The 17,796-nt window shown below is 40.7% G+C and overlaps 1 protein-coding gene and 1 long non-coding RNA gene across 5 annotated transcripts in view; one reads left to right on the forward strand and one right to left on the reverse strand.

Moving 5' to 3' along the window:
- Positions 1 to 2,358: 2,358 nt before the first annotated feature.
- Positions 2,359 to 17,610, forward strand: LOC109524098 (uncharacterized). The gene is made up of 2 exons (XR_002169907.1): positions 2,359 to 2,487; positions 17,516 to 17,610. It is a non-coding gene; the product is annotated as an uncharacterized LOC109524098 (long non-coding RNA).
- The window catches only part of LOC109524091 (titin homolog), a 30,104-nt gene continuing 15,413 nt past the window's right edge, over positions 3,106 to 17,796 (reverse strand). The window contains exons 22-42 of one of the 4 annotated variants that reach the window (XM_019883685.1): positions 9,638 to 9,694; positions 9,488 to 9,556; positions 9,334 to 9,411; positions 8,874 to 8,933; positions 8,720 to 8,788; positions 8,580 to 8,645; positions 8,411 to 8,482; positions 8,292 to 8,345; positions 7,544 to 7,597; positions 7,387 to 7,461; positions 7,241 to 7,312; positions 7,122 to 7,160; positions 6,794 to 6,856; positions 6,631 to 6,690; positions 6,481 to 6,561; positions 6,327 to 6,389; positions 5,957 to 6,019; positions 5,779 to 5,850; positions 5,636 to 5,675; positions 5,482 to 5,533; positions 3,106 to 4,681 (exon numbers count right to left, since the gene is read on the reverse strand). In XM_019883685.1, coding sequence (XP_019739244.1) covers positions 3,415 to 4,681; positions 5,482 to 5,533; positions 5,636 to 5,675; positions 5,779 to 5,850; positions 5,957 to 6,019; positions 6,327 to 6,389; positions 6,481 to 6,561; positions 6,631 to 6,690; positions 6,794 to 6,856; positions 7,122 to 7,160; positions 7,241 to 7,312; positions 7,387 to 7,461; positions 7,544 to 7,597; positions 8,292 to 8,345; positions 8,411 to 8,482; positions 8,580 to 8,645; positions 8,720 to 8,788; positions 8,874 to 8,933; positions 9,334 to 9,411; positions 9,488 to 9,556; positions 9,638 to 9,694 — 2,526 coding nt within the window. In that variant the 3' untranslated portion in view covers positions 3,106 to 3,414. Of the gene's footprint in view, positions 4,682 to 5,481; positions 5,534 to 5,635; positions 5,676 to 5,778; positions 5,851 to 5,956; positions 6,020 to 6,326; positions 6,390 to 6,480; positions 6,562 to 6,630; positions 6,691 to 6,793; positions 6,857 to 7,121; positions 7,161 to 7,240; positions 7,313 to 7,386; positions 7,462 to 7,543; positions 7,598 to 8,291; positions 8,346 to 8,410; positions 8,483 to 8,579; positions 8,646 to 8,719; positions 8,807 to 8,873; positions 8,934 to 9,333; positions 9,412 to 9,487; positions 9,557 to 9,637; positions 9,695 to 17,796 lie in introns of all 4 variants that reach the window. The other 3 variants (XM_019883683.1, XM_019883684.1, XM_019883682.1) reach the window with 3 other exon arrangements.

Raw genomic sequence — 17,796 nt, forward strand, 5'->3', positions numbered from 1 at the left:
AAACGACCATGTATAGTAAGGCGTTTTTAGACGAAAAAAACGTCCATGTTTTGAAAGGCATTTTTAGACGAAAAAAACGACGATGTATAGGAAGGCGTTTTGAGCCGAAAGAAACGACCATGTATAGTAAGGCGTTTTTAGCCGAAAAAAACGACCATGTATTGTATGGCGTTTGAACCCGAAAAAAACGACCCTGTTTCGAAAGGCATTTTTAGACGAAAAAAACGACGATGTATAGGAAGGCGTTTTGAGCCGAAAGAAACGACCATGTATAGTAAGGCGTTTTTAGCCGAAATTTTTAGCCGAACAAAACGACCATGTATAGTAAGGCGTTTTTAGCCGAAAAAAACGACCATGTATAGTAAGGCGTTTTTACCCGAAAAGAAACGACCATGTATAGTAAGACGTTTTTCGACGAAAAAAACGACCATGTTTCGTAAGGCATTTTTAGCTGAAAAAAACAACCATGTATATTAAGGCATTTTTAGCCGAAAAAAAACAACCATGTATAGTAAGGCGTTTTTAGCCGAAAAAAACGACCACGTATAGTAAGGCGATGTATAGTAAGGCGTTTTTACCCGAAAAGAAACGACCATGTATAGTAAGGCGTTTTTAGATGAAAAAAATAGACCATGTGTAGTAAGGCGTTTTTCAACGAAAAAAACAACCATGTATAGCACGGCTGTCAAACTCATTTCACATTGTGGGCCACATAGGGCCTCGGTAGATGTCAAGTGGGCCGGTCAATTAAAAATTATACCATACTCTGCTATAAATAACCAAAATAATGTTTTTCCTTTGTTTTGGTCTAAAGATGCACAAGAGCACTAGGAAAATGTTGAAATTTAAGGAATATATCTTTTACAAAACATTTCATGAAGCACCTAAGATTTCCTTTGACAAATGTGCAATTTACTTCATTCACATACAGTCAGACCTCGGTTTTCGAACGTCTCGGTTCTCGACCAATTCGGTTTTTGACCAAAAATTTTGAGTTTTTTATGCCTCGGATGATGAACAAATTTCGGTACTCGAACAAACTGTGCGCACTTGAATGCACCATTTGACTCCTCTTGCCTTCCTTACACGAGGAAGTGATGCTTCCTCGGGTGGCATACCATTGTGAGCAGACGTGTTCAAGAAACATTTTTATTTTAAAAAGAGCGTGGTTTCGGTTTTCGAACAATTCGGTTTTCAAACAGCCTTCTGGAATGGATTATGGATGAAAACCGAGGTTTGACTGTATATGCATTGCAACTGATCCCACTGACTGTACAAACGCACAAAACTTTAACAAGTAATTGGTCTTGAAAAATACAGTAATGCACTTTTAAGATTAAACGAGATTCATAAAGAAAGGAATTTTTAAACCATTTAGACGAGTATAGAAAAGCTAAATGTAATCCCTGCCTACACCTTACAAACTAAGGAAAGTGCTATAATATGTGTAAAGAAGAAAGTATTCACATGTCCTTGATAGCGTCTGCTGTATTGGGTCTGTCTCGGTGACAGACTGAGGCTGCTGTTGTCTTCTGCTCTGATCAAAACAATGTTGTTTTTTCCTCTGATCAAAACAGTGTGTCCCCCTAGCGAACATTCCATGAATTGCACTTTATTAAAAATATTCATTCATGTCTTTTATGCATTTTTTCACTTTTAAATTATCCTGCGGGCCTGATCAAACCTCCTTGCGGGCCGTATGTTTGACACCCCTGTTCTTGGCGATCGTGAATAAAGTGCAAATGAAACACCCATGACGCACACTACCAAAACGTGCAAGCCAACTTTATTCATTGTTTCAAGATGCTTTGTTGATCACGGCAACTCCGAGCATGTTACAATCGTTGAAAAACCTTGTCCACACGTTAAATACATGAAAAACAATTCAGTGTCAATATTAGCATAGAAAATAATTTATTTGTTCAGTCAGAAAACCAACACCAGTGAAAAGTACACCGTCTGATATAAAAATGTCAGTGGTAACCATAAGATAAATATAGTATAATTTTAAAATGTTGAAATGAAAAAAAAATTGAATAATGTACCTACTGTATCTCAAAAACTTGAAAATATATATCTATATATATATATATATGTTCACAACTTTGGTTAAAAGATGCGGACTAAAAAAACAAGGTCTTGCGATTGCCTTAGACCGCAAAATCTAGGGCTGTCCAAATGACCTTGGTTTGGCTCAAGGAGTTGGCTAGAACATTAGGACCAAGATGCCAAAACCTTACTTTAGACCTGGACAGGAAGACATCCAGTAGGTCAAAATTTGATCAGAAAGCCCAACACCTGGTTTATGACTCCAGTACAGCAATAGGACTTTGTCCAAAAGACTATGACCAAAAAAATCAAGGTCTGGCTTGAAATTCAGACGGAATGACATCGGTAAGACTTGCCCCCAAAAGACTGAGTAGGTCCATCTTGGAACATAGGCCAAAGGCTCTTTCTCAGGTCCTCGACCAAAAATACGTACAGTAGGTCTTACTAAAACACCCGAACCTAAAGACAGAATGTAGGTCTGGGTCTAACCTTGGTCAGAAAGACCGAGGTCAGATGACCAACAGACCAAAGTCTTTCTTCACACTTGGAAAGACGTAGACTCATTTGAGTCTTGCCCATAAAACATCTACATCTACCTTTAGCGGTTGCCCAAAGGACCATGTCCAAAAGACCAAGTACTTGCTTTGTACTTGGACCAAAAAAGACAAATGTCCAGGCCTAGTTTATGACTTTCCTCAAAGAGACAGAGGTGGGCCTGGACTAGGATCAAAACAACAAGGCCTTACATAGAGCCATGAGCCAAAAAAACTGGACCAATGGGTCTTGCTTTAAGGTCAGACAGAAAGACCGAAGGCTGGCTTATGACTCGTCCTTAAAAGGTCTACTGTTTGAGACATTGGCCAAAGGACGAGAACCAAGATACCATGGTCTTGCTAAGGTCTTTGAATCAAAGAAATGGACCTTAAAGTCTCACTTTAAGGTCAGAAAAACCTAGATGTGCCTCCTCCCTATAACTGTCGGTTCTCCGTTAACTACAGTACATTAACTTTTGTCCATAATTCTCCCACAAGAACAGGACCAACATTTACAACTCTTTAAAAAATTTGACAATTAACGGTAAGACTGGTTTAAAAGACACTAAAGAGCTACAAATCTAAATATGAAGTCCATCATTCACTAGGACACTGGAATGCCGAGAACCTCCATGACTGTGTTTTCCCTCTCTGTTGCTTCCTCTCCTCCCATGATCCCTTTTTGTCTTGTCCCTGTCACTTCCCCTCCTTTCCCAGTCAGTTCCTGTCATGACTCGGTCACTTCCTCTCCTGTGACTCTCTGTGCTCCCTCGATAATCCTCCTCGTGGTCACCGCCTCTCTCAAGCTTCTTCGGGGCGTTCTCGGTTTGGCTCATTCTTTTTCCTCGCCGCACACTTCGTCTCCCGCCCTTTCCTCCGCTCTCCTGTGGTGACTCCTGTGGCTGGACGCTATCCTCCACTCTGTGTGGTCCCGCCGGCTCGATTCTCGACTCTGTTGCGAATCCCTCCGTTCATCTTGCCCACCATTATCCTTCTTTTTGGGTTTCTCCTCCACTTTTTTATGAGACGCTGCTGTTTCTTTCTCTTGCTTCTCCTTGGAACCCGTGATCCGGTTCTCTATCTCCTTGTCCATTTTGTCCTTCTTTCTCAACCCTTCCTTCTTCTCGGCGATTTTGCCCCACTCAATCCGTTTGTCCAGTTTTAATTCCATGAGGTCCAGCTCTTGTTCCAGTTCTGCCAGCTTCTTGGGATCTGACTCCAGGTCATCGTCTACCTCCACCTCCACCTCTACCTCCTCGATTTCCTCATACTCCTCCACCTCGATGCCGTCCATGGTCTTCTGCAGCTGAGTCTTGACCTTGTTGAGCTCCAGGAGGCCATCCTGTAGCTCCTTGCACACATCCCTGATCTTGGATGCGAACTTGGTCTTGGCACCTTTGCGCAGGTCATGGGAGTCCTTGGCGAGGAAGAAGACATCTAAGGCCAGGAAGAGTGCCGACATGACCCCCGTGGTGACGCTGATGGCCTGGGCGGCCTTGGCTGCTCCAGCCCCCGCACTCAGAACCTGGACAGTGCTAATGAGCTTGTCGGTGTTGATCATTAGGGCCTTCCCCGCTCGGCCGCCTTCCTTCACCACATGTTTGATGTTGCGGTTCATGGCCTTCTTGGCAGCACTCTGCGTGTACTTCTCAAAGTCCCACTCCTGCAGGGTGTCTATGCCTTCCTGCACAAAATTCATACACTCGCGGATGTCTTTGATCTGCTCCTGGTAGTCCTGGATCATCTTTTCCACCTTCTTGCGGTCCATGTTAGAGTGGACGGCGTCTGTTATGTTGGCCGTGGCCGAGGTGATGCTGCCTGCCGTGGCCACGCCAATGCCTACCGCCGTGACAATGATGGAGGCGCCAAAGGTGAATGGCGCCAGGATGAGCCCCGTGATGGTCGTCAGGCTGCCAGCCACGCTGGCCACGCGTCCGCCTACGGCTGCCGATATCGTCTTTTTATGGAACTGGTCTGCGGTATCGGCAACGGCCAGCAGCTCAAGGATGCAGTGTTGCAAGGATGCCCCCCGCTGGTTGAAGAGGCGCACAAACAGGCGCGCTGCCATGTAGACACGGTCGGCCGCCTCCTCCATTGCTCTGCAGACATTGACATGACGGGAAACTTCATTAGGTACACCTGCATTACATTCACTGCTACCTTATGACATTTACTCCTATCCCCCGAAACATCCTCCAATGATCGACCAATCACTAGTCACCTACACCACCCATTAATGTATCACCTATCCATCCATCCAACATCAATCGATCCATCAAACATTCTATCAATCAATCGATCAATTTATCCATCAACCTATGGTATCATTCATCCATCCATCCAGACACCCTCTCAACCATCCAGCAATCCCTCACTATCTGTAACTCTTATCTATCCACCTATTTATCAATCTGTCCACATCCATCCATCCATCCAGCTAGCCGTCTGTCATCTGTCCGTCACCGATTGCCACATCTGTCATTCAGCCAATCATCTCTCCACGTATCAGTCTACACATCCATTCATCATTCATGTTTAAATCTATGATCCCTGTATTAATCTACCCAATCGTCCATCTACCAATCCAACTATCTATCGACTGTATCATCACTCCAACCATCCATCTCTGTAAAATCTGATCTAGCCACTTATCAATCTCACAATCCAACACTGATCCATCCAACCAGAGGCCCATCAACCAGCTATTGATCATCCATCATCATCATCGATTAACCAACCACAGTCTATCATTTATCCACCCCACCATCCATCATCTATCCATGCATCCATAGATCACAAATCCATCATATAAAATTCAACCATCCATCCACCTATATTTATCCATCAATCTACCCACCCATTTATAATCAATAAATCAAAAAACTAAGAGTGTGCATACATTCCCTCCTCATCTTCTTGGAAATTGGCTGTCTCGTTCCACTCGGCCCAACCTGTGGAGACAGGAAGTCAAGACAAACCACATCAGACAGATGAGAGAACGAAAATCGAAAAGATAAAATAAATAAATAAATAAATCAAGATGGTGCACTTGCCTATAACATTTTTCCACCATTCCATCAGGCCATCGTTCTCCTACAAGAAAAAAAAAACCCAAAAAACAACACGACACTCAACTTTGACCTCATGTTGTCATGTTATGCTGATGGGGATGCGGATGGTGGCGGCGCACACGCACCTCCTCAGATTCCAGCGGGTTTCCCTCAGTTGGGTATGCGGCCATCTCCACCGGTTGGACCTCAACTGTACTCTGAAAAATATACAAAAAAATTAAATCCAACCCCCATCATACATGATTATCACACGAGACCTCAGTTCAAAGGAGTAAAGAGGAGGAAGGAGAAGAAGAAACTCACCTGTGCCGGAATCATCTCCTGCATCTCCAGACTCTCCTCAATGACCGGCATCTTTTCTTGGGCCTGAGAAGCAAAAAGCAAGAGAACGAATATCACTGAAGATGAAAACTTAAAACTGCAGGCAACTTCGTTTTGTCCATCTGTTTGGTATATGTGGTTCAAATTCTTTAACAATCGGAAAAAAAACGGTATCTCTCCAAGTCCATCTTGGAAAGCTCCCGAGAAATCGACCCCACAACGCCTCAAAGCAAAATGATAGTCATCCTGTGTCTTTTCAGGCAAGGCTTCCTGAGTCTTTTTTGTGGATCTGCCCATAATAGATAATGCTATTAAATGTTGTGCTGCAAAGATAAACTGGCTGAGGGGTTACCTGTGACGACCCGTTGAGTTTTGGCATCTTGGGAAGAGTTGTCTTGACTCTGAAGGATATAACCTGGAGGAGGTTAAAAAAAAAAAAAAGTGACATAACAGTCAGACCGAGAAAATATTTTGCGCGTCGCAACTTCACAAAACAAAAGGCTCACTCGTCTTTTTTTCTTGATGGTCATCCTGCGTTTCAGCCCCCCGCCCGCAGATGGCGCCACCTCCTCGTCATTATCATTGTCCTGCGAGCGTTAACGGGGCATTGGAGCGTGTGAACACATCTTCCCATGTGACTTGAAGAACAGCCTTACCTGTTTGTCAGCGGTTTTGGGCGTCCTCTTGAACATGGCAGTGAAGCCTCCTTTTTTCTCCTGTCAGACATAAACAGAGATTCAGATATGCTGTACAGTGTATGCACACGTCAATCACACTTACTGGAAAAGGATTCCAAATGTGCACCGCGTACTCACTCACCTTTGCAGTGGCAGCTTCAAGATCGACAGGAGGGCCTGCTAATTCGTCTCCTGACAAGTCATCCTTGTTAGAAGAAAAAGACCAAAACCAATACAATTCTCTTCAGTGATAGTTGGAAAAGCACAGTTTTGCCTGTACACAACTAATGTTTGTTCCAAATGTCTGTTAAAATATAAAGAAAATAAATGCAATGCAACATTTATTTAAAATGTAATTAAATAAATCACTGAACCCCAACCTCCTAACCCTTCTTCTCTCTGTCTCGCCAAAGTGCGGCAAAAAAAGAAAAAAATAAGAATAATCACAGTATTTTTCTCCTGTAATTTACCTTGACACTTTCTTCCTGCTTGCCATCACTAAGAGGATCCTGGAAGCAAAAAAAAAAAAGATGTGACGTTCAATTTTTTTATCAAATGAACACGAGTAGAAGATCGTCGCGGAGATCACCTTGGTGGCGAGGGAGCGTGGCGCTGGTTTGGGCGACTTTTTTAATAATCCCGCCAAACCTCCCACCTTTTCCTGGGAACGAAATATTGTGTCATTAAACAGGGTGAAAACAGTCCAAATGTGATGTCTGTCACCATCGTCTGCACCTTTGGTGCATTTTCTTCTGTCAAGTTTTCATTGCTGGCCGATAAGAGCTTCTTTTCCTCATCGCCGTTTGACTCCTGCAGAGCAACAATAATAGCGACAACAATTGAGAATAACAATAAAAACAAGAAAAATAATCAGCATCTATGGTGTTGTCACCTCGTCGCCTGCTTTCGGCGCTTTCTTGAACATGCCACTGAAAATACTTTTTCCCTAGGAAAAAAAAAATTGTTTTGAATCAGATAAAAAAAATGTAAGAACAAAAAAATAACCCCCAAATGAATTTTGACCCAAAAAATTACTGTTAATGTTTCTATATAAAACCACATTTTTAAAAAGCATAATTAAATATACAAATGTGACATTTACGTACAAAAAATCCTTACCAATGTAAAATTATATGTACAGCAAAATTGTTTACGATGTGATAATATATATATTATATATATATATATTTAAACATTTAAATAATGAATGAAAGAAAATCTAATGTTTTTTAAATTAGATTAGCTATTATGTTTGAATTGGTTTTAAATAAAAATATATCTTTTAAATTAACAAGTTTAAACATTTTTCAGAGGAAAATTAATTAAAACAAAAAAGAAGAGCTCTCATACAAGATTCAAAATGTAAATAAAAATGCAAATATTAAAATATTTCGGAAATAACTAATAATACTAATATATGAGATTAAAAAAATACAGGCTTAAACATTTTTTTAAAACTATGATAAATATACATTAAAACAGAAATTTACAAAACTTACATATGTTTACAAATTATACAGAAAGGAAACAAAAATGATCTAAAAATGCAATAAAAAATAAGTACAACTATTTATCCATTGATGATTCCTTTTTTGGGGGGCGGGGAAGGGTCATTCCTCATGTAGATGTTCGACTTTTACCTTGGCATTGGTGTTTTCCGATAGATTGTCGTTACTTGATGACTTCTCCTTGTCCTGAAATGATGAGTGACTGTTTAAAAAAAAAAAGCCAACAATGGAAAATGAGGCAGCCAACTCACCCCTGCAGCTTGGTCCTCGTCAGGCGCTTTGTTGGTGTTTCTCTTGAGTCCGCCGAAAAGTCCGCCTTTCTCCTGTTTGCCAAGATGACAAGAGCGCCCCGCACAGGCCACCCACGTAAGACTTTCTCCACCTCCCTCACGGTGACGAGCGCACTTAAGTGATGCTGACCTCATCCAGCAGGTTGTCTTGGCTGTTGGATCTTCTGAAGATGCCCGCCAGGCCTCCTTTTTTCACCTAAGAGTGCACTTTTTTGGAGTCAAATGTCAAACAACCGACAATGAAACGCATCTCGCAAACTTTGTTGAAACCTTGGGGACGTTTTCGGACAAGTTCTCCAAGCTCCCAGATGGCTTCACTTCACTCTTGACTAGGGCTTCCTGAAACGGCACCAAATGCTGTCGTTCCTTAGTGTTTAGTTCATCAAAGAATTACTAACGAAACATTTTTGGGAGTGGGAGACACCTTATCGCCCTCTGTTGGCTTCTGAGGCTTCTTGAACATGTTGCTGAAAAGGTTTTTATCCTGGAAAAAAAAAATCAGTTGCAAAATTAAAAAGTTGAAAATTGCAACAAAAAGTCTTGCACATTTGTACATACAGTGTAAATAAACAAATATTCCACTAATATTTCTTGAAGGTTAAAATTGGCACCATAAATTCGAAAAAAAAATTTTTTTTTGTTAAAAAGGAAAATGAAAAGAAATCCAATTTTTAAAAAATACATTCAAAACAATACAAAAATAAGTTATATTGCACATGAGTAAATAATAAGTACAAACAAGTAATACGTTCAATTTATGAAACAAAATAATTGAAATTAATATTTCTCAATAGAAGCAAATCTTTTTGTGTGGATATTTTTTTTAGTCGGTCAATGCATTACTGCGATGGCACCGTTGTCATCAAATCCGACTTTTTTGTTACCTTGGGGATGCCCCTATCGGCCACGTCGTCGCCGCCCACTGCCTTTGTAGTCGCTTGCTCCTTGTCCTCCTCGCGATCCTGGAATTGGGACATGCGATGGATTCAAATGTGGGGAAAAAAAAATAAAATCAAATAATTCGAAATTAACATTCACCGGTGAGTCAGCCCTCTCTCCTTTGGGGAACTTTTTCAGGAAGACACCAAACAGCCCTCGATCTTTCTCCTGACCCCGCCGCCCCACACAAAAACACGTTGACCATGGCCGCACACATGATCTGGAAATGTTAAATATTCTATTCCATACCGCTTTTCCCGATAAATCCTCACTGCTGGCTGACAACTTTTTCTCCACGCTCTCATCCTGCAAGTGACAAGAAGAACACGGGAAATACATGCAATCATGAGATGAGATTTTTTTATTTATTCAAGTTTTTTTAATGGAGAAAAATCCATCAAAGAAGTGATGCTCAACATGAACAACCTATAATTATACAAAATATATGATTAAAAGTTAAAATTAAGTACAATATGAATACATCCATTTTTTTTTTTTTTGTCAAAAGAAATTAAATTCTATTTTGCGACGTTAAAATATTGGCATGGATCTGAGCACCAGAGGTTGTTGTTTGGTGCTCATTTTTCACCCCCCCCCCTTTGAGTTGCAACATGCGCTTTGAAAAGTAAATAAATAAATAAAATAAATTCCTGTCTTTCAGTTTTTATTTCGTAATGCCAACAACGTAACTGCACCAGGGCTACACAATGGCATCTGATGAAAAAAAAAAAATCCCTTTCTGAGTTGCATGGGCGGTTTGAAAATAAATAAATAAATAAATTTATTTATTAAAATCCCACCTCTGCTGTTTGGCTCATATGTACAGTATTTTTATAAAACGCCAAACAAAAACATGGTGAAAATCTTGTTTGTTTTTTTTTATCCTTTTTTTAAAAAAAGAAGGAAAAATTCATCAAGTTGAGATGGAACCAGAATTGTCAATCAAAGGGAACACTTTTGCAACATCGCTTTTTGAGTACATGTACCGTCTCGTGTTCATAATGTAAGAATAGAGATGACGTGCAGCCTTCTTTTTCATCATCGTCATCATCATGTCTTACTTGTTTGGATTCTGCACTTTTGTCCTGTTTGACTTTGTCGCCGTCCGTCCGTTCCTTTTCCTGAGCTGCTGCTGCTTCTTTGTCGGGATCGAGATCGCCTCCACTGCCGCCGCCGACCTTCAAGGAGGGCAAACTTCAACGTCTGCGCGCATGACGATGTCATCATCGTCGGGGTGCACCTCGTACCTTGCTTGTGGACTTGAGGTGCTTCATCACCCCCTTTAGGACGCCCTGCGGAACGAAAGTCACACCCTGTCACATCTCTCAAACGCAACTACAAATACAAAAGTAGAGAAAAACCCAAAAACTTGTACACTCGCACATACAAAGGCGTGCACACACACACACACTGGTACACACACACACATTTACACAAAAGCATGCACACAAATGGAGGCAAGCACACGCACACAAATGCACGTACACGATCACATGACACACACACACACACACACACACACACACACGCACACGCACAAAAGGACATAGTGCGTCAAATACCGGTTTGATGGAAGTGGTCTTTTTGTCCGCAGCGTCCTCACCTCTGTCCTTGTTGTCAGTCACATGACTCTGCAGTAAATACCTCCATGTGAGTCACATCATCCCAAAACTGGTTTTAGGTAGGTTTGAATTTGTGTGTGTGTGTGTGTGTGTGTGTGTGTGTGTGCGTCTTGCACACAACCACGCCCACACGCTCCCACAAACCCGTTTAGCTAGAGAGTCCATGCAACCATCAAGGCCGCCTTTCTCTGAGCTTCTCGTACAAAGTACCAGTGATGTATTCTTATACTGAACAGTGCACAAATACAAGCGTTGATTCGGAATCAACCGTGGTCTTGATTGAACATACACAAAATCAGTCAGCATCTTGCAGTTGCCAGTTGCCCATCCCCAATAGAAAGTAAACTGGTGAGTACAGGGGTGGCATGTGATCGATTGGTTAGTACGTCCGCCTCACAGTGCAGAGGTGCAGCGTTCAATTCCAGTTCCGGCCTTCCTTATGTAGAGTTGACATTTTCTCCCTGTGCCTGTGTGGGTTTTCCCCGGGTATTCCGGTTTCCTCCCACAATTCAAAAAATGTCCATGGCAAGTTAATGGGACACTCTAAATTGTCCCTTGGTGTGAGTGTGAGCGCGAATGGTTGATAGTCTATGTGTGCCCTGCGATTGACTGGCAACCAGTTCAGGGTGTTTCCGCCTACTGCCCAATGACGGCTGTGATTGGCTCTAGCACGCCCGCAACCCTCGTGAGGAAAAGCGGATAAGAAATGGATGGTTAGTACTGTGGATTAGCATTATTTGTATTCCTGTGTTAGCATTATTAGCATTACATTATTAGCTGGATTAGCACCCTCGTTGCTTACAATGAATGACATTTTTTTGTCTTTCAGGCTTCGTCGAACTTTGGCCGTCAGGACAGAAGGACGAGTCTACGTGTGAGGGGAACGAATGATGTTGAAAATTATTTGTACCGGTAAAAATTGTAATCTGACATGCCGGTGGCAAACCTGCTTGGTGTCAGTAGCCGCATCTGATTGGACACTTCTGGCAGTAATCTGAAGAAAGAAGAGGACCAAGTGTTGGCGGCCAACATCGAGATGGCATCAGAAGATGGTGTACCTGCTTGTGGTCGCTGTTGCGCTGACTGTGTCTCGTCGTCCAGGTACTCCTCTGCACGCGAAAAAAAATGGAAATTAATTTTGACTTTCATTTGTTAAACTGTGACAGGACTGATACTACACCTTTTCTGCTCGTCTAGGCGCCGGCACGGGAGTTTCTGACTTTTTCTCCTTTGTCTCGCTTTGTGGCATGTTTCGATTGGCCTAAAAAAAAAAAAAAAAAAAAGATTTTTTTTCCCCCACCATCATTTGTGTTGTCAATTGTAATCACCACAAATAGGGCCAGAGTAACATGACAAACAGAAAACATTTACCCCAAAAAGTGAAAACACTGTAATGAGCATGCCGGGCCACTAGTTGGCGGTATCCCATGAAACGATTGGCACCACATAATTTATTATTTGTACTGATTTTAAAAAGTTTCATGGACAACCCTGATTTTTAAAAATTCAGATGCCAGGAAATAAATTAATGTTGACAAGATTTCAACAAATAACACACTTACCTCACCATCCATTTCTAATCTTTTCAGGCGATATTGTGTGTGACTCAGTTCCTGCACACATACACACATGTACACAAAAATAATAATTTAATAATGTTCCAATCACACACAAAAGGAAGACATTATCAACTTGCTATCAACCAATCAACCTTGTAGTGATGGTTTTAAACCAAAATAAAGTTTCAAAAAGTTATAAAAATAATTTTGAAAAGACATTGAACAAGAACCCTCCTCCAAAGAAAATAAAGGAAGGATTCAAAGCATTTTTTTTTTAAGATAAGATAAGAAAACCTTTATTCGTCTCACAACTATTTTGACAGTAAAACACTATTTGGTACAAACATTCTGCTTGGGTCGCGGAGGAACCACAGGGGTGGGCTTGTCCAATTGCTCTGTATCGATTCTTTGAGGCTGAAACAAAAAGTCCTATTTTTACTGAATGCTGATTATACACCTCTGCAACTAGTCGCTTACGGTGCGGAGTAAGTACCTCGGGAGGCCAGCGAGGCAGTATAGACTGTGAAGACAACACAGAACATGAGAAATACGACTTAGGAATGTGATTTTTTTCCTATTTTATATTATTTTATGTTTTATCTTTCCATTCATTCTCACAGGCTTTTTCTTTTTGGCTTCAGGCTGAGCCATCTTCATCTCACTTCCCTAAAACGAGACAAAATGTTCAGAAAAAAATTTGCCATGGTAAATACTTCCACATGCTTGCGAAATGATGGAAGTTGATTGATGAGCACATTTGCATTTACAGCGGCAACTTCATTTGTATCTCAAAATCAACTTCCCCCACTGAAATGAAAGAAAATGCCATTAATCTCAGCTCCAAAACAACAACAAACGCATTACAGGGGTCAGTCTAAAATGCTTAATGTAAAAAAAAAGCCTAAATTATGATCACTCATCACCAAAATGTATGTACACAGCTCTACTCATGCCCACGTCAATCTCAGAATATATTAAAATGATCGCCACAATATTTGGGATTTTATGGATGTTAAGCCTTTTCCTCTCCATAGGCGCTTGCGATAGAAAAAAAATCCCTCAATGTCCAATAACTACCACCAATCATCACCAAAATGTGCACGTCTGTACTCATGCCCACGTCAACCTCTGAAAACATTAAAATGCTCAACCCAGTAATTTGGATTTTTGGGGATTCTATGGACATTACATGTCACGCACTATGAAATAAAGATAAAGATTGTTTCCGTGTCAATTCGAAATGTGTGTTTTGATTGTGTGTTTAGGACAGTAGAGACTGCATGCCACTGAGAAAAACATGCAGCAAAAAAAATAAAATAAAATTAATCCAAATAATTAATCATGAATTGAATCATGAGTTTATGCTCTGATTCAATTGACATTGTGTTGCTCATTTTGGTGTATGCGCCTTGGCCACGAGGGAGCAGTAGAAAACAGATACACTGCACACAGAAAGAGCATCACAAGGAAGGTACAACACTCGTTGTTTTTCGCAGACGTATTAAAAAAAAAAGTGACATTGAGGCTACTTTTGTTAACCCAAAGCCGCTACGTTCCCAAGAGGAATTTTAAGATCTACTTTTTAGATTATTTTGTCACGCGGAAGTTGCTTCTTCGTGACTACTTAATTATGAAAACACATATTTCCAACATTCCGTCTGTTTTACTGCGAAAATACCAATTTCCTGAGTTATCACGTGCTTCCAGATTGGATCGACCGGAGAACTACAAAACAAAATAAAGCCGCATTTTTCTAATGTTTCAATGAACATTAAATCATGACAGACAAACGGCAGACATTTAATTAAACGCTGTAGCTTGACAGCAGCCGTTCAAGAACAATCACTACCGAGCACATTAAATGCATTTGAAATGTTAATTGTGTCATTAATCACGTTTGACTAACCTCGCAGTTGTTCCTCTGTCACTGAGATCCGAACACATTCACACACGAACACAAAGTGAATGCCTGTGTTGAAATTTGCCAAACTTTTCGCCACACCCCGCAACGCATCTGGAGCTACAGAGGCGTTCAAGGTCACCCGGTGAAGCTCCGAAATTTCCACTTTCATCACAACCTCCGCGGCGTGACACGAACAGATTTTTTTTCGTGTATTTCCCCAAAATGTGTCAATCAAATGTATTGATCTTACATGGAACGTTTTTCTCTCTCTAATGAAGCCGTTTGTATTTCCCTATATTTCTATTTAAATGACCTGGAAACATCTCAGTGGGTTTACACCTGATTGTTCCCCGCAATTAAAAATATATATAGTACCATGAATAAAAGTAAATCAAATATATATACACACACACACTGCGAATCCAATTATTTTAATTCAACATTTAACTGAAAACAAAAGAGGTTTTAAGTATTATATAATGATAAAACCAAATGTTTTAATCCAAGTTTCTGAAATATTTTACATCAAGTACCACTTGCATGCACAACATTAAAAAAACCAATAGTGTTAGTAGTTTTATGACGAAAAATAATCTGTAATGTGTGTTTGTTATGTGATTCTTTTATAAAATTTTAAAAATCCATCCGTTATTTTTAGATTAAAAATCAACAGACCTGTCCCACTTTTATAATAGTACATCTAAAAAGTAAATTAAAAACAAAACAGTACAAACAGTAAAACACAGATTTATAAAATTTTTGTGTTATACTGCATTAAATCAATGTATTTTTCATGAATGTACTCTTAATTGCATTTATGTATTGTTTGCTACTGTCCAAATGGAATTCTTTTCCTTTATTTGTCTTAATAGTCGTCACCTCATTCCGACTGGAACTTTACGCAACAACATGCCCAGTATCATGCTGCCATTCCATACTTTCTAAATATAAACTTTTGCATGCTGTAACGTTTGTTCATGTTCCTACTTGTTGACTCCTCTGATCCTTCCACAAAGATATTCTATTGCACTGCAATGTCCTGAGGGAACATCTTGCGATAAGTGTGTTAAACAGTCAAGTATTTTATACACTAGAATAAGAACAATCCTTCTATCCAACCATCCACTTTCAAAAGGGCGTGTCATTATTCGGGTCAGGGGGGAGCTGCAGCCTATACCAGCTCACTTCGGGAGACAAACACTCATATTCACGCGACGGGTCAAATTAGAGAAAAGCCACACATGCACAAGGATGGGGGAAGATGTAAACTCCACACAGGAAGGCCCGAGTCCGGATTGAATTCCAGAAACTTCCAACTGTGAGGTAGGCGCGCTAAAACACGAGTCCACCAGTCCAAGAACAATAATAGTGATACTATAATGATGAATACATATTACAGTAATAATAAATATCAATTATGACAATTTCCTCAAATAAATAACACACACCCCACATTGTTACCAGCAAGACAACTTCAACACACAAACACACATTCGCACAGATGAAACTACGCCCTGCAAAACTGCATCCTCATGATGTGTCGGGGTGATAAATGCGATGATTTTACCTGCAGAGGATGTCTTTGAAACCTTTTGTTTTTGTCTGAGGCGGAGGAGGAGGAGGAGGGAGGAGGGAAGGAAGAGGAAAGGGCAGGGCCTAACCTACCTGTGTTTGGATCTCGGCAGGTTTGACTCATCAGTTTCAACCTCAAGTCTGGCTCAAGAGGATCCCAAAATAAGCCCCAATGTTGGCTAATAATTCAAAGCGGGGCGAGGAAATTCTGACTCATTAACCCTTTAATAGTCTGCTCAACCATATGCATATGAGGACAAAACTGATCAAATTGTATCATTACTTCAAAATTTTGTATTCATATAAAAAAATCTACAAAAACACAATCACAACAGAGGCCAAATGAGGGTGTCTTTCTGGGTATTTTCATCTGTTTTCATAAAATAAATTACTGTTTTGTTTAGAGAATGTTTATTTTTTGCTCTCACCAAATTAAAAAAATTACTGAATTAAATATGTATACGGGGCGGCCCGGTGGTTAGCAGGTCGACCTCACAGTCTAGGGGTCGAGGGTTCGATCCTGGCTCCAGCCCTCCTGTGTGGAGTTTGCATGTTCTCCCAGTGCCTCCGTGGGTTTTCTCTGGGTACTCCGGTTTCCTCCCACGTTCCAAAAACATCCATGGCAGGCTGATTGAACACTCTAAATTGTCCCAAGGTGTGAGTGTGAGCGTTGTTTGTATATTTGTGCCCTGTGATTGGCTGGCAACCGTTCGGGGTGTCCACGGCCTACTGCCTGAAGACTCCACCAAGTGGGCTCCAGCACCCCTCGCGACCCTTGTGAGGATTAAGCTGATCAGGAAATGGATGGATGAGGACTTGAAAGGGGGGAAGTTCTTTTTTTTTTTTTGATTTGTTAATTTACCCACAAAATAAAACCTTGTCCACACGTTAAATACATTAAAAACAATTCTGTGTCAATATTGGCATAGAAAATAATTTATTTGTTCAGTAAGAAAACCAACACCAGTGAAAAGTACACTGTCTAATATAAAAATGTCAGTGGTAACCATAAGATAAATATAGTGTAATTTTAAAATGATGAAATGAAAAAACAAAAAATAGAATAATGTACCTATCTCAAAAATTTTAAAAATATATATGTTCACAACTTTGGCTAAAAGATGCGGACTAAAGAAACAAGGTCTTGCTATGGCCTTAGACCGAAAAATCTAGGGCTGTCCAAATGACCTTGGTTTGGCTCAAGGAGTTGGCTAGAACATTAGGACCAAGATGCCAAAACCTTACTTTAGACCTGGACAGGAAGACATCCAGTAGGTCAAAATTTGATCAGAAAGCCCAACACCTGGTTTATGACTCCAGTACAGCAATAGGACTTTGTCCAAAAGACCAAAACATCAAGGACTGGCTTGAAATTCAGACGGAATGACATCGGCCAGACTTGCCCCCAAAAGACTTGGAACATAGGCCAAAGGCTCTTCCTCAAGTCCTCGACCAAAAATACGGACATCAGCTCTTACTTGAAGCTCAGGCAGAAATATTTTGCCCTGGCTTTAAACTAAAACCCCTGAACCTAAAGACAGAATGTAGGTCCGGGTCTAAACTTGGTCAGAAAGACCTAGGTCAGATTACCAATAGACCAAATTCTTTCTTCACACTTGGAAAGACGTAGACTCATTTGAGTCTTGCCCATAAAACATCTACATCTACCTTTAGAGGTTACCCAAAGGACCATGTCCAAAAGACCAAGTAGGTTGGCCAAAGGACCATGTCCAAAAGACCAAGTACTTGCTT

The sequence above is a fragment of the Hippocampus comes genome, unplaced genomic scaffold (genome assembly GCF_001891065.2).
Source record: "Hippocampus comes isolate QL1 unplaced genomic scaffold, H_comes_QL1_v1.1 scaffold159, whole genome shotgun sequence".
NCBI classification, from domain to species: domain Eukaryota; kingdom Metazoa; phylum Chordata; class Actinopteri; order Syngnathiformes; family Syngnathidae; genus Hippocampus; species Hippocampus comes.